The 24,577-nt window shown below is 47.6% G+C and overlaps 2 protein-coding genes across 5 annotated transcripts in view; one reads left to right on the top strand and one right to left on the bottom strand.

Moving 5' to 3' along the window:
* The window catches only part of CtBP (C-terminal binding protein), a 45,586-nt gene extending 21,953 nt beyond the window's left edge, over positions 1–23,633 (bottom strand). Inside the window, exons 1-6 of one of the 4 annotated variants that reach the window (XM_089578960.1) lie at positions 22,709–23,628; positions 22,248–22,337; positions 21,082–21,162; positions 12,020–12,422; positions 11,756–11,962; positions 11,338–11,694 (exon numbers count right to left, since the gene is read on the bottom strand). In XM_089578960.1, the coding sequence (XP_089435086.1) occupies positions 11,338–11,694; positions 11,756–11,962; positions 12,020–12,371 (916 nt within the window). In that variant the 5' untranslated portion in view covers positions 12,372–12,422; positions 21,082–21,162; positions 22,248–22,337; positions 22,709–23,628. Of the gene's footprint in view, positions 1–11,337; positions 11,695–11,755; positions 11,963–12,019; positions 12,423–21,081; positions 21,163–22,247; positions 22,338–22,414 lie in introns of all 4 variants that reach the window. The other 3 variants (XM_089578959.1, XM_089578958.1, XM_089578961.1) reach the window with 3 other exon arrangements.
* On the top strand, positions 21,787–24,224 carry Kaz (E3 ubiquitin-protein transferase Katazuke). Its single transcript, XM_089578962.1, has 2 exons — positions 21,787–22,964; positions 23,026–24,224. Exons 1-2 carry the CDS (start codon positions 22,926–22,928, stop codon positions 24,154–24,156), a joined length of 1,170 nt encoding a protein of 389 aa, XP_089435088.1. The 5' UTR covers positions 21,787–22,925; the 3' UTR covers positions 24,157–24,224.
* Positions 24,225–24,577: the final 353 nt, after the last annotated feature.

Consider the following 24,577-nt stretch of genomic DNA (forward strand, 5'->3'; position numbering starts at 1 on the left):
AACAGATAACATACCACCAACACCGCAACCACCAGTCACAAGCACGCATTGGCGAGGAGCGAGTGGAAGCAAGCAGCCATAATAAATGCAGTCAGTAAATAGCTTTGTGTGCAGTCATTTCCCATGCTTCAGAATATAGATTCTAGTATTTTTTTGACGATACAAATTTTCAGGTGATACGAATATTCCGTGACCATGTGAGATTGAACTGTATATAGTCTGCGTTTTGCAATTAAACACTCAGTTGCGAGTCGGCGCTTGTGGCGTCTGTTCTTTCCTTACCTTTTTCAAAAATGCAGTACCCAGTAACTCAATTCTTTGTGTTCATTGAGTGATGATGACTATCAGCAATGAAAGTAGGGAGGATGGTGTATCAGACGGCTCGGAGTCCTTGAGCCCCAACAGTTTCCACGGACCAGTGGCACTACTCTCGCTTGGACAGCAGGGCTAGAGCTATGCACCAGTGGCACCCAGAGCTCCATGGTGTGGATAATTACAATGCAGGGTTGATATTTGCAGACATGCCCACAGACTGAGTTATTTGTTTGTTCTTGAAATCACAACAAAGATGTGATAAATAAAGATCTAGAGAGGCTGCAACAAGAACAGCATAACCCCAACTTTGGAAGCCATGACTGGTAGGCAAAACAAAACAAGCTCTCCAAATCTTTTTAACTCATTTTTTTTCTCAGTTCTCATTTTTGGTCCAGACTAAAATGGAGGCATTGTCTTGAAGGTACTTTCAGCAGCAAAAATGAAACAAAACTATGCACTTAATGATATTCATTGTTTGGTTTCCGTTTCTTCTAGCGTTATGCACGTAAGGTGCATTTATAACGAACTACACATTGGATATATCGAACTCTTGAGCGCCCGCAATCGGTCGCCAAACGCGCTGCTGCGCCAGCTCCGGGTAGTCTCAGTGCAAACACACTACCCGACTGCCCAGCCGCGCTTCAGCGAAACTTGTGAAACGTGGGAGCAGGAACAGCCCTTAGAAATCCGGATCTGCGCAGTCGGCCAGCCCCGCCTTGCAGCGTTCCTAATCAGCAGCCGCCTACCACGTCATCAAGCATGTGCAGGCAGCTCCAGATTCGTGCTGGCTTCGGGAGAAGGCAGCCCGGCAGCTTATGTAGGCTGCGGCATGCTGCCGTTCTCCATATTTTGCTTTGTATGAATTTGCGAGTCGCTTGTACTCTGGGCTGCGCCTGTGTTGCTGCATGCTTGCTTTTCAGCGCCTCATCCTGCCAGATGATGATGAAACAGTGGACGAAACAGTGGCAAGCCCTTCTGAAGAGCTTGCAAAGAGCGGGGCAAGACTTGCCTCCTCCTGGATAACCGGTCAGCACACCGCGACACTGCTGCGGTGTCTCGATCAAAAACACTTGAGTTTTGCTTCCTGCCACCAGAAGCAACAGAGGTTTTACAGCGACTTGATCAAGGCACCATCTGTGCTTTCAACCTAGGCCATTGAAAGCGCATGATTGTGCGGCTTTTAGTGAAACTGCGGGTTAATGACGAGCTGAAGATTAATTCACTGGCCGCGATCAAAATGATTAGTTGCACCTGGCAAAACTTGATTCGAGACTCTCGAAACCAACGGCCCAAGAGGACTGCTTCTGGACTGTCTCATGAGGGCACGGAAGCTGTGAGTGCGGTGCGTACAGCACAAGATGACAGTGGCGTTACCACGCTATGCCAACAGAAGTTGCCTCCGAGTATTTTTTTATGGTTTACGACCGCGTAGCTGTGATACAAACCCGTTGAACTCTGATATTATTTCAGTGTGCTGATGCCTTGTGCCACCCCTGAGGAGGAGCCTCCGGACCATTACAGAAGATGATCGCCCTCACCCGACACTTCGCAATGCCGTTTCTGCTGCAGATGTGCTGCAACCATACTGTTTAGGGACACAGGAAAGCGGACAGCAGTTCGTTGGAATGATGTGTGTCAAAAATGCGATTCTTATTGGTGGCGCTCAACCATGTTCAGGAAAAAAAAAAATCACTACCTACTGCAAACATTTCTCGACAATAAATAACTTTTGGAGTAGAATTCATGGTAACGAATTCACAGCTTTCCTTTGTAGCCATATGGCTGCGCTCAGGTGGATGTCAATGAGTAATTACTCCCTTATTACAAATCTACTCCACCTTGGGGGATTCCCGTAAAATTTGAGCAACACAGTTCCCACTTCAAGTTATTGACCAATTCGCTCTCGCCCTACCATAAGCTTGCCGTCCCAGGTAGCTCAATTGGTAGAGCGACTGCTCCGGTGAAGCGGTGGTCCCGGGTTTGAACGAAGTTTCTGAGAAAGCTGTATAGCTTTCCTTTGTAGCCGTATGGCTGCACTCAGGTGGATGTCAATGAGTAATTACTCCCTTATTATGGCAAGTGAAATGGCGTTTCTTCCGTCAGCGTTTTCGTTCCATTGTTTGTGACCTCATACACGGCGAATTTGGTACTAAAGTTTGTTAATTATTCCATATAGCAGAACAAAACGCGTTGAATCACACTGCATTATAAACGGGTTTGACTAACTATAACTGGTAGGTGGGACTAAGTTTCAGTGTAGCTCCCAGATGCAAGTGTTGATGAAAGAAGCTATGTAGGTTTTTTATAAATGGGTAATGGGATCTTTGGGGCCCGTAAATTGCACAGAAATCAAGGTTTCAGCAACGTTTTTAAAATCTGCAGCCCATATTCTACCTATGACCTTTTCATAATTTATACCAGATCTCTATTCTACTTATTTTCTCAAACAATTTACTATCTGCAAGTTTTAAAGGATAACGAAGTTCCTAAAGCAGGCAGAGCAATAATTTTTGCTGCAGCATGCTGCTAGATGATTAAAGCATGCAATGTTGGAAATAGATTCTACACTGTTGCTTACCATTTTTTCGTATAATGTATACTTCTCTTAACAAAACCTATCAACGCTCGACTTACAGCACTGCAAAATAACCAATATTGGTATAATCAGAGAACTACTGATAGCTCCTTATTTATATACCACCTAGTCACATGTTAACAGTAGCTTTCTGGGATTTTTTTTTCCATTTTTTTTTTGCAAACAGAGGAATGTGAATTGTAATAGCTTGAAAATAAATGACAGTGAAAAAGAAAACACATTTGAAATCAACACAAGAAATTGAATAAGACTACAGTTAAAATTACATATGGCCCCAAAATAACAAAAATAACTCGAAGACCCCACACCCAAAATAACAAAAATAACTCGAAGACCCACGTCTCCATTAAAGCCAGCTTAAAATTTAACAAAAGGAAAACTTCCTACCTTTAATTTCTAATTATGTTCTGTGGGGACGCCTTCGTCCCCTGCGTTCACTTTCCCGCATTGCACACCCCACTGTTGTTAGCTCCTCCGAAACGCGCTCTTCTGTTTTGGTTACTTTAACTAACAGGGGAGGGCGCTCGCGTCGTAGCGACACCAGCGCCACGGATGGCGTTTGCTGCGCGCGCGGGGGGGATAGCTGGCTCTCTTCTCCCTGGGATCGGGAAGCAAGCGGACGTTTCGCTCGCAGCTTCGCTCTTCGTCGACGGGCGCCTCTTGGTCAGAACTTGCTCCCGCCGAGCCCGTCCCGCTCGGCCTTGGAGTTTATCCCTTTGCCCTACCGGGGGTGAACGTTCGCTCGTAGCCGTGCTGGTGAGTAGGACTTCCTCGATTCCTCAGTGTATTTTGGTGCTAGCTGGCGTTATTGTTGCTATAGCAATAAATGCCTTGTTTGTGTCAGCCAGTGTGTCGTTCCTTTGTTCCCGTAGAGCAAGGCCCGCCGTGGTCGGCGTGCGCTTGGTAGCGTACGCGACCACGGGGTGGGTCAGCGCGGTTTTGAACTGAGTCAGCCGCGCTTAATCGGGGAGAACGTGTTTATCATCCCCCCAGTTTCAACCCCACAGTTCACAGCAAAGCAAAGAATGAATTTCTTTTCACGGCGAAACTGCTCCTAATCCATTACAATAATTCCACGGTCGCTATCGTGTTAAAAAATAAAAAACCCATTCCACACAACAAATATATGCACAAGCTTGGCCAACACCCACAGCACTGTTTCCTAAAGGGGCTCTGAAAAGGGCTCTTAATAAAGTTGCGATAGGCCTGGGATATTAAAGCACACAGCTTTACAAATAGTGTCCAACAAGAAATTTTTTTTTACCCGCTCTGCAGAAGCCGAGTAATCTGTAGCCAAAATTTTGATTTTATCGTCTTTGCACCTTTCCCTCTCCCCTCGTCACTTGTTGCACGCTGGAAGGCCAGCGCTCTTTCGCCAGCCCCACGCTACTGGGGGCGGAGCAGCTTCCTGACCCATCGGAGTTACACGGCTTCCTGGTCGCAGCCATGGTAGTTGCTTGACATCTGAAAGAATCTAACCAATAGTCTACCCTAACTTGTACACACAGGTGCGAGCAACGGAGGAGGGTGTGAGCATGAAAAAAGCTGCTGTGTAGGACTATTAATCAAACAATAAGCACAGAAATTGAAAACATAGTTTGGACTGGTAGAGTTAGATGGTATAGATTGCTTCAATCACTGGTGAAATTAACATACAAAACCCGTACGAACACAGCTCTGTGGAGGCTGGTTGCGAGGTAGTGATGCGTCGCCATTTTCCAACAAGGCGCCGGCCGAGTCGGTGGTGTCGCCAGTGTGCCCTACACCGACAGTGCGCTGTTTTTCCAAGCAGGCCATCACAGTTGGCTTCTTGAAGTGCTTCGCGTCGAGAACGGGGCCAGTTCAAGTACGAATGCGCTCATCAAGAGGACGGCAAAACTCACTCCGTGTGGACTGCATTGTCGAAGCTGCTGGCCGTCTCGTTGTGCGCTTGCCACCCTACCACTGCCAACTGAACCCGATAAGAGCTTGTCTGGAGTGATGTCAAGGGCTTCATCGCCAGTCAAAACAAGACGTTCAAAGGTTTAAGCTCTAAGACGTGGAGCCTCTGGTTTGGCAAGGCATCATTTAAATTACTGCTGAGAAATGGAAGAATTACGTGCAGCATGTTATTAGTGAGGAAGATGGGATGAGGAAACTGGACCATGTCATCGACGATGTTGTTGACCAAGGACCGCCTATTGTTGACAACCTGGAGGACGACACAACCAGCAGAGCTGGAGTTGTGATGAGGACAATGAGATGAGCCCCACTAATGTGCTAACATACATGCGAAAGTCGGAGTACTATCGCAGCGTCTCCCATGAGATATGGCACATGCCGTAGAGGACGGCTCCGGATTAATTATGACCGCTTGTTGCATTTCGCCAACATTGACATTCGGCTGCCCCGGCCTGCATTCGACCCAGCTTAATAGTGTAGTGACCATGCTGGAATAAATAAATTCATATACACATGACAGGAACTTTGAAAATAACTGTGACGTGACAGCAGAGGAACACAAAAAGGTGTGACGTGACACAAAAAGGTGGCGACAAAAAAAAGGAAAAAGTGGGGCCAGTGCGTCTGGAACGGGCGTCTGCCTGTACAAAAACAGACAGATTAAAGAATAAAAAACATCAAGCGCCACCTCCTAGAGGTAGAAAGATTTGGTTTTGGTTTTGTGGGGTTTAACGTCCCAAAGCGACTAAGGCTATGAGAGACGCCGTAGTGAAGGGCTCCGGAAATTTCGACCACCTGGGGTTCTTTAACGTGCACGGACATCGCACAGTACACGGGCCTCTAGAATTTCTCTAGAAATTCTAGCCGCCGCGGCCGGGATCGAACCCGCGTCTTTTGGGCCAGCAGCCGAGCACCATAGCCACTGAGCCACCGCGGCGGCAGAGGTAGAAAGAAGCTAACAACTAGTACGCCTTCTTTCACATGGATCGAGCCACCTGGACATCAGGTGGATCAAGCCACAGGCGCATAGGAACACACTAATGTAGTGTGCGCCATCCTGATTGCACGAGAGAGCTCTACCTTCCGTAGTGCTGCAAACATCTTGTGAGACGGAGTATAGCTCTAAACTTTTGCCAGAGTTCGTGAGATCGCGTCGTTCTCTCTACGATAAAAGGCAAACAAACCAAAGCCAAGGAGACGACAGACGACTTTCATCAGATTGTTTCGGAGCCTGCTGCCGTCCGCGCCGCTGCGCTTTTTTATCATGCGGGAGAAAGAAAAAAGGCACTGACGTAGAGTCACGTGGGAGCAGCGAGCGCCCACGCAAACTGGTTTGCCAGTGTCCGGCGCCTCTTTCTATTCGAACACCACGCCGCTCCGTTGCGGCCGCAATTTTCGCCTCCGTCGCCACCGCACAGCAGAGGAGGCCGGCTGTCAGAATGAGGCCTTACTTGGCTCGAGCGAAAACTCCGCATTTCTGCCAGGCATGCAGAAAGGCAGCCTATGAAGGATATCACCCCACCAGCAGCAGTAGGCCATCACAAGGCAGGGGTAGACCCAGAAAGGAAGTCAACTTTCAGGGTGAATCCAAACAGGTTTGGAGGTCCCTCTCCTCCTCCCTGTGGTGCTATACAGTATCTACTCAGCTGGATAACCAAGCAGACTGCCCTCAAGATGGGGCAGCTGGACTCCTCCCTCCCATTCACAGTCCTACAGAGTTGATGTGGTACATGTACACAGTGTCGCTAGGTAAACGCGGCTTATGAAGTCTTCATCATCCGACATTGAATTTCTCGCGTCCAGATTATTATGGCACGTTCAAACTTGTCCAAAAATCAGACTAGCGAAGCGGATTCACTCGCCTCAAAAGCTAGGACCTGTTCTAATCTGTTGATGCCCGGGCAAGGCGGAACAGCCACGCAGCTGCTGTTTCTTGCTTTTCCACACACTTCCCGACCACCACGTCGCCACTCGCAGCACACACAGATATGGTTATAAAAGAGCATAAATCGACGCTTGCTATGTACCATAACCGTATGCACGCTTAAGTATGTTAAAAGGAGGCATATTCCCACTTTTAGTTCACCATATGCTAACAGACACTCAACGATAAGCTCTAAGGTGTCTCGATGGCCAGCGTCGTGAGCGGGTATCCGGCACCCTAATAAGCCCAACCGAGTGGCGCCATCTGCTTGCCAGGGCCAGAATCGTTACAGCCAATGAACCGACGCACTTCATAAGCCTAGTAGCGGCAGAATCGTCACTTTAAATAAAAAATAAAATCTATCACTCATGCATTTTCTTATAGGTGAGGCGAGAAGAAGCGAAAGACCGGCGCCCCATTTAAGCCAGTGAACACACTGAAAACGGGAGCAAAGACGAATTCAGTCCAAAGCGAGGGGTCCTGCTTTGAAGGGCACCAACATGTTGGTTGCAGTGAAATTTTTCAGACGGCGGAAATCAGCCCCGAACGATCACCCTCACTGTGCCGCTTTCCGCCCTGGTTGGCGTCAAAAGCAGCCGAATTCGCTTTACTCGCCGGATTTCTGTGAACGGGCCCTTAGGCGAGAGAGGAAAGCGTGGCTGGAGGCGGCAGTTCACTGCCGATGGAAGTATGAGACCATCGGAACACAGAAAAATGAATGAAGCAAGCTGCAGCAGCAAAACAACATTCAGGACCTAAGCCTCCAACAACTCAACGAAAAGTATAAATGGTTTGGTTTACAGGGTTTAACGTCCCAAAGCGACTCAAGCTATGAGGGATGCCATAGTGGAGGGCTCCGGAAATTTCGACCACCTGGGGTTCTTTCACGTGCACTGACATCGCACAGTACACGGGCCTCTAGAATTTCTCCTCCAAAGAAATTCAACCACCGCGGCCGGGATCGAACCCACGTCTTTTGGGCCAGCAGCCGAGCGCCATAACCACTGCGCCACCACGGCGGCGACAAGTATAAATGCTCACATTTACACATAAGAACTGCTTAGGTGCCCCATAATTTTTTTGTTTGAATTACAAAGTCTTGCGCAAACTAAGGCAGTAAGAAATGGCTACAATCTTGAACAAAATTTGAACTGCCGGAATGGCCAGAAAAAAAAAGCAGGCTCAATGCAGTTTCTTCTTCCAAGACAATGTGACAGTCGCGGCATTAGACAAAGCGAAATTCCAATGCACGGCCGCTTAGCCGTATGCTTGAACTGAATATGGCCCAGGCATTTAGTGTCAGTAAACCACACTAAAACACTGAAACATGAAAACACAAACAAAAATAGTACAATTTCTCCACCCAAGAATGCTTATGTTCTTTGCCAACCACGCATTCACTGCATCAAAGCTTTGCCACCTAAAATATAAAATGCTATTTGCACATCACTTTTGGAAAGAATCTTCCACATTCAGAAAACAATGGATAAAAAGGAAGTAAATCAAATAAAATGGACTTTCTTGAGCTGCACAAACTGCTTTTTCGAACTAAAAGCACAATCCAAACAAAAATCATCACATTTCCCAACAATATAAAACTGTAATTGAAAACGAACAACTGTGTGGCCACTAAGCGCAAGCATAACTGCGGTGACATCTGGTACCCAAGAGCCATTTTGATATGTGAAAATAAACGACTCCGCCAAGTGGCACTGAGAGCGCAAATTACTGTTCTTGTTTGCCTCACAACTGACGTTAAACCACTTCTGCTTTTTCAGTTCACCTTTGTACACTTCCAGGAACCAGTTACTGTAGAGATTGAGGTCGCAATATGACCTCTACACAATTTCCCCAACACAACTGTCACGCTGCATTTCAATCCAACCACAGAATGTGCACCATTAAATTTCGCATGCAACACCACTAAAAATTTACCACTGCACATTCAAACTCATTCAAATATGCAGTTTCCCGTACGTTTAACCAGAAAAAAGAGATACTGAACACAAATAAAAATAGAAAACTTGGTTTCTGGGGTTTAACGTCACAAAGCGGCTCAAAGCTATGAGGGACACCGTAGTGACGGGCTCCAAAAATTTAGACCACCTGGGGTTTTTTTAACCTGCACTGACATCGCACAGTACAAATGACTCTAGAATTTCGCCTCCATCAAAATTCTACCGCCACGGCCAGGATCGAGTCTTTCGGGTCAGCAGGCGAGCACCATAACAACTAAGCCACAGCGGCGGCTGCATAGCAGAAAATTTGGCTAGCTAGTAGACATAAAAACATGAACTTAACTTCAACTCAACCTACTTGAACTCAACAGGCTTCGCCTTACCAGGAGGCTGCTGTATAACGAGAAACTTGCAACACATTCTCTTCTAGTTAATGCTCAATGTCCTTAGATGCCAACTTATCCATCACGGCAAGAGGAATGCAAGTATAAATAGCATTCCATAACTTCACATCGTGCAGGCTGGGTGCAAACTGAATCCGCATTGGAGATGGCACTGCCAAGCCAAATAAGCAAGGTGCACTCAGAGCACCTACATGATGGCAGTATTATGAGGGTAGTATCACCCGACAGTGTTATGAATTCATAGCAATATTCAGCTCGTTTTATTTACTCCACACCATACCTTTTCGTCAAAACACATCCATATCCTACTCTCACAGCACTCATTGACATAGAGGTATTTGATCGACACCACAACCTGACTTGGCATTCAAGCTTGACGAGAGGTCTGGCATCGATTGCAACCATGAGCCACAAAAAGCCACTTTCACCATGCACATGGAGATTTTCTGCACTGTATGCACTGTGAATAATGAACGCCTGCAATGTGGAGCCGCACAGAGTATTGCCAAAAATAAAGGCTCAGACACACTGCTTTTGCGTTTCCAGCAGAACGTAAGAACTTGAGCAGAACTCATGGAAAAGAACCTCAAACACTGTCCCACAACCACTTTGCTGCCCACAACAGGGTGGCCACGCTATTATGCATCACCGGCATCCATAATGGAATCGAGAAGAACCCATGTGACCAATAGCACCTGGCTGATAAAACCTATACTTCAAAGCGCATGAAAGCACTCCACGCTGGAGAATCACGCCCACAAAGAACCAGCCGAATGCGAGTTCTCTTTTCATGGAGCTTTACAGCGCTCACAAACTACCAGTCGAAGACACCACAAGCAAGCAATGCACCTTGAAAGCATTAACGAATACTCTTTATGCCGAACATTCCTCTCCACTGTTTCCCCCTTAACTGTACTCTGCAAGCAAGTAAAAAAAAAAAAAATTAAATGGCCACAAACACAGTATAACCTCGTTAAAGCTTAAGGTAACAGAGACCAAGATTTTGGTCTCATGAAGCCTGTAGAATCCAAATATTGTTACAACAGAGAAAATTTTAACCCCAAATGGGTCTGTTGTAAACAGTGATCTACAAGCCACACATAACCACATCAATGGTTTATATATTCTTAAACACCTTTGTAAGAAGCTAAGAAACTTGAGCTAAGCTGTATGACAAACAGCCTTCAATACATTAGAGCCTCTACCAGCAGAGAAATTTGAGCCGAGCCAAGGTAAAGCCTGCAGCATACAACACATGTCACTTTTGTTTTTGAAAAAGCATCAAGAAGCCGTCCAATTTGCGCTATTTGCTGGACCAAAGGCAATTTTGGCCTGCCAGTGGACAGCAGCAGGCTCCAAACACAAGCAAGCTTTTGGATGTTTCAAACTATGCCCCACACTCCTGCCCAGCTGCGAAGCTCCATGTGCAAAAAAAAAAGAAAAACCCCCTAACTTCTGGTAAAATCTGTCCTCCCAGCGATAGTTGGACGATATATTTTCCTGTCTGGTTGGGTTTTAAAAGACAAATTCTAACAGATGTCCAACCAAAATTTTCATTTCCAACACAACGGTTCGGAGCTGGCTCTATCCTTTAGGGGTGACTGGGGGCAGTGGCTAGCGTCTTCAATTTGAAACGTTGAGTTTCAAATTAAAGGTTTCGGTTGCAGATGTGGTGTTAGAAATGCAAGGTATTTGGACTACATGGCGTCAACGCCACTTGCTCATGCACCAATGCACCCGCATGCATGCTGGTAGTCTGGCGTAGCAGGAAGCATAAAATATGAGTTTTTTATAAACCCACACAATAAATTAGGGGAGTGCAAATTACGCGAGTATATGATATATTACATCTGAATATCTGTTGAAACAAGATCAAGTCGTAATGAGGTTATACTGTATAATTCAACGATTGTAACACAGGGAAAGCTGAACTGCTCAACACTTTAGAGACTGTACAGCAATACTTTTGTTACGTTAGCACACTCATGCGTATAGTCAATGCAGCGATTTCTCTACGTACACGTAGCGACAAGACTGGCTTCTAACCACAACTCTGTATAAATTCCATACAAATCGACAGTAGTGAAGCAACAAGCTAAAAATACCACACACCACTACCACTAGCGAATCAAGCTCAGAATGCAGCTGACTGAAATGCTGCATGCAAGGCAAGAAAAAAGCAGCCTGGCTGCAACTCACCTGCAAGGGTATTGTACGGCTCATTTTCGTGCACATCCAATGCTGCTGCCCTAATGCGGCCGTCCTTCAGGGCAGCAGCCAGTGCTGCTTCATCAACGAGTCCTCCCCGGGCGGTGTTCACCAGGAATGCTCCGGGCCGCATCTGCTTCATTGTGTACTCGTTGATCAGGTGGTGGTTGTGCTCATTGAGCGTGCAGTGAAGCGACACACAGTCGCTCTGAAACAACAGGTCCTGCAGCGTGTACACCCGGCTCAGCCCCAGCGATTTCTCGATGCCATCTGGCAGGTAGGGGTCGTAGAAGATGACGTTGAAACCAAAGACCCGAGCACGAAGAGCCACCGCCGTTCCCACACGCCCTGCAACACCACAGCTTCTTCAGATACCAGTCGACGGGCTAGAGCACTCTCACTCACTCACCCAAGCCCACAATGCCCAATGTGTCGCCACGAATCCGGGCACAGCCCTGGGCAGCTTCACGAACTTGCTCAGGGCCCTGAAACTTCTTTCCCTCACGCACCATGTTGGCCAGCCAGTAGGTGCGCCGGTAGAGGTTGAGAATCAGGCAGAGTGTAGTGTCGGCCACCTCCTCAACACCATAGCCTGGCACGTTGCACACAGCAATGCCTGCATCAAGACAGTATCAACTGCCAGCTTCGTAGCAGTTGTGGCAGCAGTGCTTACCCAACTCTCCAGCCGCCTTGGTGTCAATGTTGTCGACACCAGAGCCAATGCGGACAATGATACGCAGGGCCTTGAACTTCTCCAGGTCCTCCTTGGTGAGGGTGATGGTGTGCCACATGAGGGCACCCACCGCCTCATTGAGCACCTTCTCATGAATCTCCTGCGTCGACTGGGCATCGCAAAAGGCCACAGTGGCCACGTCCTTGAGAATGGGCATCTCCACAGAGCAGTCACGGCCATCAAGCAACGCCACAAGGGGCCGCGCATGCAGCGGCCCATTGGCCACGGGGCCCCGTGCACCCAGCGGCGGGTTGTCCATGCGCGGCCGCTTCAGGGGCTTTTTCTTGTCCATGACAGGGGTGACACCACTGACCAGCTGGCGCTCTCACCCGAAGGCTCTGGCCTGCACACACACCAACCCACCAGAGGCTGCTGCTGAACAACTCCCAGGCACAACCCGCTAGCACCACCGCCCAGCCATTTCAACCGCCTAGCCGACATATGCACTCAAAAGCTACCTGCCTTTCACTCCAAAGCTGGCGTGACCTGCAAGGAATGGAACATGAAATGGGCAGTAAACAAGACAAAATTTGGTGCACAGCCACTGATGTGTCCACCTTTTCAGTGCTGGGCTAATAGCACAGTTTTTATCAATAACAAATGCTTCCCTGAGACTTGAAATAACTTCTCTGAACAAGACTTGGAAGTACGCTCCCCAACTTCTTACTTGGAGGATTCTGTGCACCAACTGCAATGCTTGGAGCAAGCACAATTTCTTAGCAAGCAACATTTAAAAAAAAAAAAAGATGTTTACAACACAAACGAACTGTCCATCAAGCTGATGAAACTGACCATTATGCAAGAGGTAGAAAAAGGTTAACAGCAGTCAGTATCTGCAACCTCCATACACACAGTGAGTTATAAGATTTGAATCACTTGCTAGCCCTTTCAAAGAACTAAAATTTCAGTAATTATGTTGGATGAGTCAAAAGTACATCCATGGACCAGTTAATGCTATGCCCCTTGAGAGTAGATTAGTTGCTGGGCACACAAATGAAGTCTGAATATTCTTGTTTGCTATGTTCCAACACCTTAGCCAAACAAGTTTAATCCCAGCAGATTTTTTATTTTTTGAAGGTGTGTATAGTGTTCAGCACATTAACAAATTGTGCAACATTTAATTTCACAGTTGTGCTGGCACATTTGCAACAAGGTATAATTATCTTGGCACATAAGCACAGCAGAATGCAGTTAGAAGGACACAGTGGGCAACACCACCCAATTTCTGTTCATAGTAAAATTCAACTGTGCCTTGTTACGGCTCAGTTAACGTTTGTTTGGGAGCAAGACAGACTTATTGCTAACAATTTCGGAGTTGAGATAGAACTATTTTTCCTTGACACTCTTTTCAAACTTGCAACGATTACAGTTAGAATTATGGACTCCATGATCACTGGCTGGAAGTTAATGGCAGTATGCTATATTCTCAGATCCACAAGCAAAAGAAATACTTATCCAGTCTGCCTACAGCGGCATTACCTGTATTCTACTTTTTCATTTTTTCTAGTTCATAAAAGCTTCATTCAGTGAAAATAGCCTCATTTTCACTGGAATGTAGTAATCAACTGATGTAGGCAAACTTCAGTTTGCCCTTAGTGTCCTTTTAAAAGCATTCAAGTGAAAAAAAAAATGTGCCTAGACAATTCCGACATCAAAATATGTCAAGCTTACTTCACATGCAAACAGGAGTGCAAAGCCTAATACCACAGCCTTTAGCTTCCGGTACTCCATTCACAAATGTGCAACAGCACAGAACAATGCTTGTGAGTTGCTCACAAACATTTCATAAAAAGAAAACCTCCCTTCAGTGCAAGCTATTTACACTTTTCATTGTCTAGTAATGCAACATTTGAAGACTGTGAAAACACCAAATTGCAACCTTCAGATGCTATCCACACTGAGACAAGCCAGTACCTTCACTCTCCCATCATGTTCTGTGATGCACTTCTCTCACACTCCTGTCAGTGTGCAAATCACAAGCACCCTTACCTTAACAAGAACACAGAAAAACAAGCTTGGATGGCTCCCAATTGACGATGCCCCCTGAAACTTAACAGAAGGGAGTTGCAAAAATTTTCCAATCTTCCAATATTGTAAAGGCATACAATGATGTTCAATAACTTTTGCCTAAGCTTTTTATTGAGAGTTGAAACTAAATGGAAAAGGTTATGTTCAATAAAAGGTCGGGAATGGCGTCTTCCCAGGAGCACATCCCTTTTTAGTGCAGCCCCACCAGTGGCAATGCACTTCCACTGCTATTGCACTTGTCTCTGCATGCTGTCACAGAATGAGAGTGGCTGTGGATGACACCAATGGCACATTGTATTGGTGACCTCTTCGTCAGACGCAAGGAAGTATTCCTTCGGCTTGAGAAAGAGCCTGAAGTCGGGGGGAGGGGAATGGTTCAGGATTTAAGGCTGGTGAAGGAAAACAGCTGCCCTCATACAACGGGAGGCAGAGACTACTGCATCGCTGGTGGAAGTGCAATGCTGAGAATGGGGACTACATCGAAAAAGGATGTACTCATGAGAAAGAAGATATTCCATACCCTCATTTGAAAGCAACCTCTTCCAATCCCATCACTCAATATAAAGTCCAAGGGGCTAAACTTTTGAATTCCAAGGGGCTAAACTTTTGAATTCAGACTGTTTGCGGTAAAAATGCATACAGACCAAGATGAACACGTGCAACCTCTACTCAAGACGCTAGCCTCATTGACAAGGGAGCCGCAAAATCAATGCACATGGAGAGCACAAATGATGCAGACAGAACCCCCCCCACCAAGTCATGCACAAACAAGTTGGAGACCTTGCCCATAGTATTAACCACAAAGCATGATGCCTTAAATTAGCCACACAAAAGTGGCACCAAACATGCATTCACCTAATCCTCTGCAAGCAACACTCACCCAATCATACAGGAACCTAACACACAAGCCCTCACAAACACACATTCAAGATAGCAAATGCTCCTGGCAGTACGACTCGGAATAGGCTAACCTGCTCCCCAATAACTGCCACTTGTACATCAGCACTCACCTTCTCAAAGACCCATAACATGCAGAGTTTGGTAGGGTGGAGGCAACCCCATACAGACAGGCACAAACACAAGAGGCCCCCATCCAATCTAAAAGACGCATGCTAGATCAGTACACCCTACAGCCAACACCACCCCTCGTCAAGAGCTGAGGGCATGTTTTGGGACAGCCAGAATACCAACACATATGCCCCAGCCCTCTGCCTGGCTCAAATCTGTGTCAAGATTAGAGGGGAAAAAAAAGTCAACAAAAGTTGACCACTACAGCTGCATGGGGACATCTAATGGACTAATTTTTTTACCACTATGGAACCAAAAGGTTTAGGCAGCTGACACCATACCACATATGCCTCTCCAGCAAAGAGAAGCTACTGAAATGTAGCTACATGACACGACTCAAAGACCGAACAGCCACTAAGCTTTCGCACCACTCACTGTAAGATGGTCAGTTTCGAAACTGAACCAAACCAACTTTTATACTGCCTGAGCCGAAGAAATTACTCCCCCTTTGGAGCCGACAGCTTCACTGTTCAGTACCTAGAGATTTTAACTGCAAGAACAGAGGAAATAAATACCAGACAAAATATTGCAGACGATTTGGTGTGGTTAGGCCAAATGCGAATTAGGTGCACTAGCACTACAGTTCCGACTTCAGTTCCGATTCGAGGCTCGGCTCTCAAGGTCAAGCAGGCTTCACACAGATAGGCAAATTGGACTTGAGCTTTGCCTTAAGGGTTTGACAAGACAGTGTTGATGGGTTAATGCCCATATATGCAGAAATGTCACTGGGAAGTGGTGCAGGAGTTAAGTAATGCACCAATGCCCTGCGATGGCAGGTGCTGCCAGTGGCGGGGCTTGCGAGGCCCACATTGCTCTTTCCACACAAGTGAAATCCGAGGCTGGGCGATTTTAGTCCTTGAGCACTAAAACGACTACACTACTTTGTTTCTAAGCTGCTTTCTACTTGAGGGTTTCAAAGGTCCCTCTTGACAACCTTCACCTCCAAGCACCTTCACACGCAGCTGCACACTACGTATGTCTGCCAGCTTAGTATTTGCTCGCACTATAACAATCCGAGGACATTTGCACATCATGGTCAGTAACATGAATTACTAGCACAAACAACATTGACAAGAATGTGCTCCCTGTCTTTGTGTTATCTGTCTCAACACCATGCAATCATTTAAAAAATTGTTTACCAAAACTGAATGTCACAACAGTGTTCTCGGCTCCCAGGCAGGTCTCATTTTTTAAACTCACTGGTGATTCTGCAAGCTCACCTTGCAAGTGTGAATGGGCCAACCTTATATCATGCTCAACTGCCAGCATCACCTTACTCCTCATGGAACAATATACAAAATGGTGAAGCAACCACATCAAGCACTTGCTCTAATCACTGAACCATGAGGAAGACCCAAAACTGGAATGATTCGACATCCTCCTGCCTACTATATTAATAATGAAAGGTAAACTCTATAAAAAAAATGCAACACACTGAGCCACTTTGTGTGTCTTTCTAATGCACATATTAACAGGGCCAGACAAGCGTGCTTCAGCGCTGAATTTGAAACAATTCAAGGCTTTAGTTGAAGCACCCTAATTAAATACATGGTAAAAAAGCCAAACTTTCCACCAGCCAGCATCCAATTTCAAAGAAATCTGCTTCAATCGAAGTGAAAACCAATTTAGTGACCGAGGAAAGAAAAAAAAAACTTCAAATGAAGTACCCCACACACACTGCGCCACAGAATGTTAGCACTTATGACTGAACTGCAACATACTTTATGACAAACTTCAGCAGCACAATTAACTAAGTTTCAAGGTAAATGCAATTAAACAACCCATATTTCACCTGGTCTATACACACAAATGCATGTTACAGATCTGTGGAACTTTGTCCTGAATTTTTGGACGTTTAGCCAATTGTGACCATATTTAATGTCACAGCCAGCAAGTGCACTTTGCCTCATGGTGTAATTTTGGATAAATGATATTACACAGTAAATAAAAGTGCCATTTGGAACTAAATACACAAATATAATTCTCATAACATTTTTTAACAGCATGCACAAATTTCTAACCTAGTACCTTTCCATTACCAAAGGGCTCTTACAATAGCTTTTTTTTTATTGTAAAAAGAAAATTCCTTAATATTACTGACAATGGCCAAATCTAAACAAGCATGAAGCACACTTGTCAACCAAAACATGAATATGATGCAACAAAACTCACTCATACCAGCCTTTGAAATGCGAACATTCTGGAGTAAAAGAATTCGTTTTGTGGCCTGAATCAGGGAGATTCCCAAGGGCAACCTTGCATGTGTGATGTCACTGGATGCACCGCCGTTGATAATTACTCTGTGTTTGCTGAAAGACGAAATTTCGAGCTGGCTTTTGGCCATATCAGACCGATAATGACCTGAGCTCTCACTTACAGTCGCCAGCTTAGCCAATCAACACTAACACGATAGGTTTCAAAACAGTATCCACAACATCGTAGGATGGTCAGTCCCAACGTTATCTTTTGGTCGAAACCCAGTTTCGGTTTCCTGGTTTTTTGCTCTTTTTAAATACTTCTACATGGTATTTTAAAAAAACTGTCTTTGTACCGAAGCAAGCGGACTCGAAGGAATGTGATGTGATGAACTCTTAAATGTTAAAAAAAGCTCTGGAGTTGTCCTTTAGGACCATATATATGCCCCACATTTCTCCTTAATTCTCAGCAAATATATTCTTTGTCAAGACAGCAGCAATTAATCCAGTGCCTGAGTTCACACAGTTTGCATGCACAAAAAGTAAACTTGCAGCATGAAGAATCATGCAACTGCTGTAAAAAAAATTCTAACAAAGCCCACAGAACACTTTACAGGTGTCCATACCATAGACTTATAATGTGTTCCCACGGTTCTCCTGCTACTTCTTTCGCATGTTGCTCGTTGATATTTCTCAACAGACAAGATGATATGCGCTCTAGCTTATGAAAAGGAAACACGAGAAAGGAAGAGCTAAGACGATGTATTCAGGATGTTTTGGATGTTGGCACAACCTTCCTCAATTTCAGTTACTATAATATGTGGGATGCAAATGAGAAGACAAATGTAAAGTAGCAGCAATTTTGAGACGGTATATAGACATTGTGAATCCCACCCACCTGCAGGCAAGAGCAAAGATGGAGCTGAACACAAGAAACAGTGATTGTCCAAATGAAGACACGTTATGAACAAGCCATTCATTCTGTTTTTGTCAGTAGATAGGCACTTGATGCTCGAGCTGTGCTAGCACTGTAGCTTTGTATATGTGTCACTCATTTTTTCCATCAAATTTAGTTGTGAATTCAGCAATGTGTCCATTAAAGTTTTCTCCCGTTGTCTTCATACTGTCGGTTCCAGCATGCATATATACCAACTGCTCAACCTGACACTGTTCAAGCAAGCTTCACTTAGTCCTACACCACTAAGAGCAAACCCTGAACACTTGCCAATGGCAGTTCTCCTGGCACATGACTACAAGTAACAAGGGTCCAAAACAAGAAGTATCATCGGAACAGACGCAGTAGTAGCAACCAATGACCCGTGGCACGTGCAGGCACAGGCCAGAGAGAACAATTACTCTCACTTCAACCTCTCATGCACACACCAACCCTCTGAATGGCTAGACATTGCGGATTAATTTATGGAACACGAAAACAGTTATACTGACCATGCAATAAATTTATTAGTTTCCTTAAACTTCAACTCCAATAACAGCAGCGAGAAGTTCCAGCCAACCAGAACGCTACTATAGCCAGAGCATATACCTTTGTCCTCTGCGAAAGGTAGCACTTGCAACCCTACCACAGACAGTGAAGTACAATCCAACTTCCATCCCATCCCACAACAGCCTTACAACTCCAGTACAAATAACACAGCAGCCAAGACCACCCCCCATCCACCGCTTACTACTACAATCCTTTTTTTTTTTACTTAACATATGGAACCACCCTAACGGCAGTCTCAAACTGTAGTGCAGACACACATGAGCACTTAGTCAAAAAATTGTCTACCTGTGATGCTGCATGGTCCACTTCTGAACAGCAGCACTTCAGTGTGCCATTTGCTAAGTTCCCGCATCAAGACAGTGGACTTTGTTCAGTAACAGGACAACTAACCGAGTGAACCTGCCCTGATGTTCCAGACAGTGTGTGCAAGCCACTCTGCTGTTGTGTTCAATTAACACAGTCCTACTGCATGAAAAATACTGCAGCAGTCATCATCATCATCAGCCTGACTACACCCACTGCAGGGCAAAGGCCTCTCCCATGTCTCTCCAATTAACCCTATCCTTTGCCAGTTGCTGCCACTGTATCCCCGCAAACTTCTTAATCTCATCCGCCCACCTAACTTTCTGCGGTCCCCTGCTACGTTTGCTTTCTCTTAAGGGTAACGGAGTGGATTCCAAGAGAAAGCAAACGTAGCAGGAGACTGCAGCAGTGTTTATAACCAAATAAAATTGCCAGCTGCCACCACCCAACCAATAAAAATAATTTACTCAGAACTTGCACTTAAATCATCCATGTATGAACACATTTTATAAATTCACACAAATGTATTGAAAAACACCTTCCTTTCGACGATGGCTATAATGTGTGTGTGTACCAAGGACAGCAATGCCAGTTTTTCCACACCATGGCAGAACAGCGCAATAAGCATGCAAGACTAAGCCAGCAGAAAACTTCTGTAACAGGCCAATTATCAACACCAATCAAGCAAGTGGATGTGGGCAAGTAAAAACGGGAGCCAGTGGCAGAGCAGCAACAAAAATTTGGAAAGTGTCCACTAAATATGCGGGTTACCGTAAGTGCAGATTGAATGCCTAATCATTTTAGCAACTTACACAGGTTTGAAAAAAGAAATTAAACAATATGATACTAAAAGCATGCCAGGAACAGCGGCTTATGTAAGAAGCTTAGCACTTGCGAGAAAGCGAAGTACGATGTCCGTAACTTGTGAGCAGCATCAAGATGCACACAGTGACAATATTAAAGCTTCATACTGCAACCTTGGCTGACACAGCTCGCTATAAACTGGGCAATTACGCTTGGCAGTGCCGGAGATGAACCATAATCAGAATCTGAGAAGAAACAGCTGACATACGCATGTAAGAAAACTGCTTAGGCGGTTAAGTGCGCTACAAAATTCCAGGCATTAAATCTGAGCGAACAAGGAACCCACAACATGCAGATACACCAAATACAATGCTAAAATTTTACTAAACTACCCTTTAAACATCACGGAAATTGCCAGGTAGCGTTCTAATGAAAACATACAATGACAAGATATGGACATACCTACGCACATTCATTCATCAAAGATATGTCAATCATATCATTCGTTGGAGCTCTACAGTATGCGACAATAAAAGGACTAGAAGAAGACGTTTCCCGCTTGCATACGTTGTCAAGCCGAGAATCGCAACGCTTCCCGATTTCCGTTCACTGACCAGCTGATAAGCACTGAAGGATAGCTGCAACCCATTAGCCTTCACCGGAAACAGCACATGGGCAACGCGACAACGGCCAAGGCCTTCGGGCGTAGGGTTACTTGAGCCCAGTGCCGCGAGCAAGTGACCCCGCTATCGAGAAACAATGTGGCCCGGGGAGGGGCACAAAGCGCGCACTGCAGCCGCCCGAAAGCCGGGCGACACACTGCCGACGCGCAATCAATGAACGGCGCCGGGCATCAACAAAGCTCCGCTCGACGACGCGTGCGGCGAGGTGCGCAGCCGGCGTGAGGAACGCGCGCGCGCGCGCACACACACAAAGCGAGCGGTGCAAGCGGCTGCAGTGCACGAGCGGCCCGACCGGGCTGCTCGCGGCCTCCGCGCGTGAGCAGCCCGGCGCAGGCCCCGCAAAATGGAAAGGTGACAACGCGGCGCCGCGCAACAGGTCGGAGTCGGTGCGTCAACCGACTGCGAAGGCGTACTCACACTGTTCCAGTTCAAAACAGCCCGCTTGGCTTCTGCAAATCAGGACCGGCAGAAGCCCACATGCTGCATTTCTCGCAGGATCTGCAAATGCCAGAGAGATGGGCACGTGCCGCAACAACGCAGGACCAAAACAAAGGGGGCTCCACCGCGGGCGCCATCGAAGCGACACGCGCGCGAGCCAATCGGGGCGTCTAAGCACAATGACGTCACGGCTCCCCGCTGCAGACGACGGGGAAAAGCCCGCCGAAACTCCATGTTTTTCTTGCGACAGGTCAAGCGCCGCAGGCGCCCCCAGTTACAGCACGTCGGCACGTTGCGCGCGCCTCGGCCAGCGCCGCAGCACACGAAACAAACAACCAAATCTCGAGGGCTACGACGGCGTCGCCAAGGCGCAGGCGGCTGGCCGGCCGGCCTCGGCGGAGGACCCCCTCCCCGGCTACCGCCACGGGCCGCCGCCAGACCCCTCCCCGAATGGCTGCCGCGGCATGTGGCGCACGCGATGTGCAGCAAAATGAAGCGGCGGAATTCGACTCGCGCACAAAATAAGCCTAATCAACGTTGCCGCGGGCTGGATGCCGCCATGGAATGTGAATTTGGACAAAGAGAGCGAGCCCTCTTGTTTCGCGCCCAAAACTTCCGGGACGGCAAATGCACGCTAAATGTAGGTCAGCCAAAGGCTCCACCAAATGCAACGTTTAATCTCGCTCAACCACGGCACAAGTAAACACGCTAACGGTCTCTGAACTGCAGCGCGAGAGCTCACGAGACAGCTCGTGCGCTCGTGCTGCGAAAAACCGATCAAGGCAAAGAACATGCTTCGAACTCGACACCGCGTGCTTTGTTCACGCCACGGTGGCTCGTGCGCACGCGCTTCAGCGGGACGCATCGACTACACAGCCATAATTTCACAGTCGCTCACGGTCACAGCGCATGCAAGGCCGTCGCCCAAGCCTACTTATTTACCTGCTAAGCAAGTTCATCTTAGGGAGCGGTCAACAAGTAATGTCTGACTAAGCCTTTCAGCCCCAATTATCACTTCGACAAATGCACACATGGACACATCCAGCGCCAAGCAGGGGCTCTATAATCGCTCATCGTTCAAAAAAAATCGTTCAACGGCACAGCACAAGAGTCACACACAGCAGCTTTCCAATGACAAGTCTTACCTTTTGGGTCGAGGCGCTCACTTAGCAAACAAAGGCTGACGACTATGGCCGGTAATGCGTTGGTGCACCGAGCGGAGCTACTCGTAAAGCCTAAAACAAAATCCAAGATACTGCTATTAGATCGCGTTACTTATGTGTTCCTGAATAAAAGGTAGTGAAATTATTACCACCCGCCACGGGTTCAGCGAGCTAGACCCAAAATAAACGAATATACGAGCCTATGACGTAGCGAAAGAACGCCAAAAACCCTGCACGAGAGAGGCGGATAAGCGATCTCGTGTAATCTCGTTCCGAGGGGTTTGTTTGCGAGACTGGACGTTCTTGTGCTTGTAGGTAGTGTTAAGTAATGGGCTGCTGTCTTTAAATCATTTTTTTGTCGGTATTGTGCGCAACGTTGTTTTTTTAGCGCGGCCAATGACTGCATGGACGGGTAATAGCTCAGAATCGAAATAGGCTTCGACCTTTTCGACGTGGAGGAGCTGCGATCTGGTGGAATATCGTTCCGTTCGTATTAATCTGCGTCGCTCAGCTGTCGGCTGCTTTAGGTCGACGCAACGCCGCTTCGCACTTGGTTTCCCGGGTCGTTGCTCGCCGTAACGCGCAGCGCTTCATGTGAGCATTCTGGGCGCCGAAGGCGCTGCGGTCTTGTCGTCGGTTCTTCGCGGTGAATCAGCTGAAATGTCGGACATCAAGGCGCTGGAGCACCCGACGTTGAAGGTGGGTACTGAGCGTTGCTGCATTTAGCGGGCGTCGGCTGAACGCTGCTCGGCGTTTGTAGGTGCCGTACGAGATCCTCAACAAGAAGTTTCGCGCGGCCCAAAAGAGCATGGATCGGGAGGTGTCGCACGTGCAGAGCGGCGCTGCCGAGCTGGAAAAGAGCCTGCGGGACAAGGCGTCCGCCGGTCAGCTGCACAGCCAGCTGGGCAGCCTGCTGGAGAAGCTGGAGCTGCTGCGGCGCAAGAGCGCCGAGAGCATCGCGGAGGAGCTGGAGGCCGCGGCGGCCTGCAAGCGACGCGTCGAGCACCTCAAAGGTTTCGAGACGGGCGGCGAGCAGTGGAAGCGCCAGCGGCTGGACCGCATGCTCGTGGAGCACCTGCTGCGCGCGGGCTACTACGGCACGGCTGCGAAGCTGGCAGAGCGTAGCGGCCTGCGCGACCTGACCAACATGGACCTGTTCCTCGTCTCTAAGGAGGTTGAGGACTCGCTGGCCAGCCGCGACACCAGCAAGTGCCTGGCCTGGTGTCACGACAACAAGTCCAAGCTGCGAAAGCTGCGCAGCACCCTCGAGTTCCAGCTGAGGCAGCAGGAGTTTGTCGAGCTGGTGCGCCGCGACCGGCGGCTCGAAGCCGTGCGGCACGCGCGGCGTCACTTCGGCGCGCTGGAAGACGAGGCACAGCTAGCCGAGGTGCAGCGTGTGATGAGTCTGCTGGCGTTGCCCGGTGCCCGGCCACCGGACGGCCGCTGGGAGCTGCTCGGCGACAGCCGCTGGGAACTGCTGGCCGACAGCCGCTGGGATCTGTTAGTCCAGCAGTTCCGCCAGGAGCAGCTCCGTCTCTACCAGCTGAGCAGCTGTTCGGTGTTGACCGTGGCCCTGCAGGCCGGCCTGTCAGCGCTCAAGACGCCGCAGTGCTACGACGAGAGCCAACGCAACCCGGATTGCCCCGTGTGCAGCCGCGCCCTCAATTGCCTCGCGCGGGGCCTGCCGTACGCGCACTGCTCGCAGTCACGCCTCGTCTGCCGTATCTCGGGCCAGCCTCTCAACGAGCACAACCAGCCGCTTGTGCTGCCCAACGGCTTCGTGTACGGCGAACAGGCGCTGCGTGCGGTCGCCCGCCGCGGACGCGTCACCTGCCCGCGCTCGCGCGACTCCTTCGATTTGCGCGAAGCCGAGAAGGTCTACGTTATGTGAGGTCCCTGCTGTTTGTGTCGCTCGAAATAAAACAGTAGCCCTCCTGGCACGTTGCTGCACGAAAGTGACAGATGGCACTTGTTCAGCAGAATGCAAACCTTGCTGTGCTTTAAAACCATAAAATGCAAGGATTTCATCTCGCAATGCACATGCAAAAGCAAGGCTTGGTACTCTTACTAAACGTTTCTTTCCAAATGCTTTGCAATGCACATGCAGAAGCAAGGCTTGGTACTCTTACTAAACGTTTCTTTCCAAATGCTTCACAATGCACATGCAGAAGCAAGGCTTGGTACTCTTTCTAAACGTTTCTTTCCAAATGCTGAGAAGAGCGTGCTGCATGCATTGACAAACCTTAGATGTTAGATGTGCATTCCTTCAGTCAGTGCATATGCTTTGCGCGCACTCTAGCTGCAAGGTATGG

This window comes from Amblyomma mixtum, chromosome 3, assembly GCF_055824585.1.
Source record: "Amblyomma mixtum isolate Tamu chromosome 3, ASM5582458v1, whole genome shotgun sequence".
Taxonomy (NCBI): domain Eukaryota; kingdom Metazoa; phylum Arthropoda; class Arachnida; order Ixodida; family Ixodidae; genus Amblyomma; species Amblyomma mixtum.

Coding starts and splice junctions, on each gene's coding strand:
- Kaz (XM_089578962.1), top strand. CDS start 22,926: ATGTCGGACATCAAGGCGCTGGAGCACCCGACGTTGAAG. Junction 22,965..23,025: donor TGGAGCACCCGACGTTGAAG/GTGGGTACTGAG, acceptor CGGCGTTTGTAG/GTGCCGTACGAGATCCTCAA.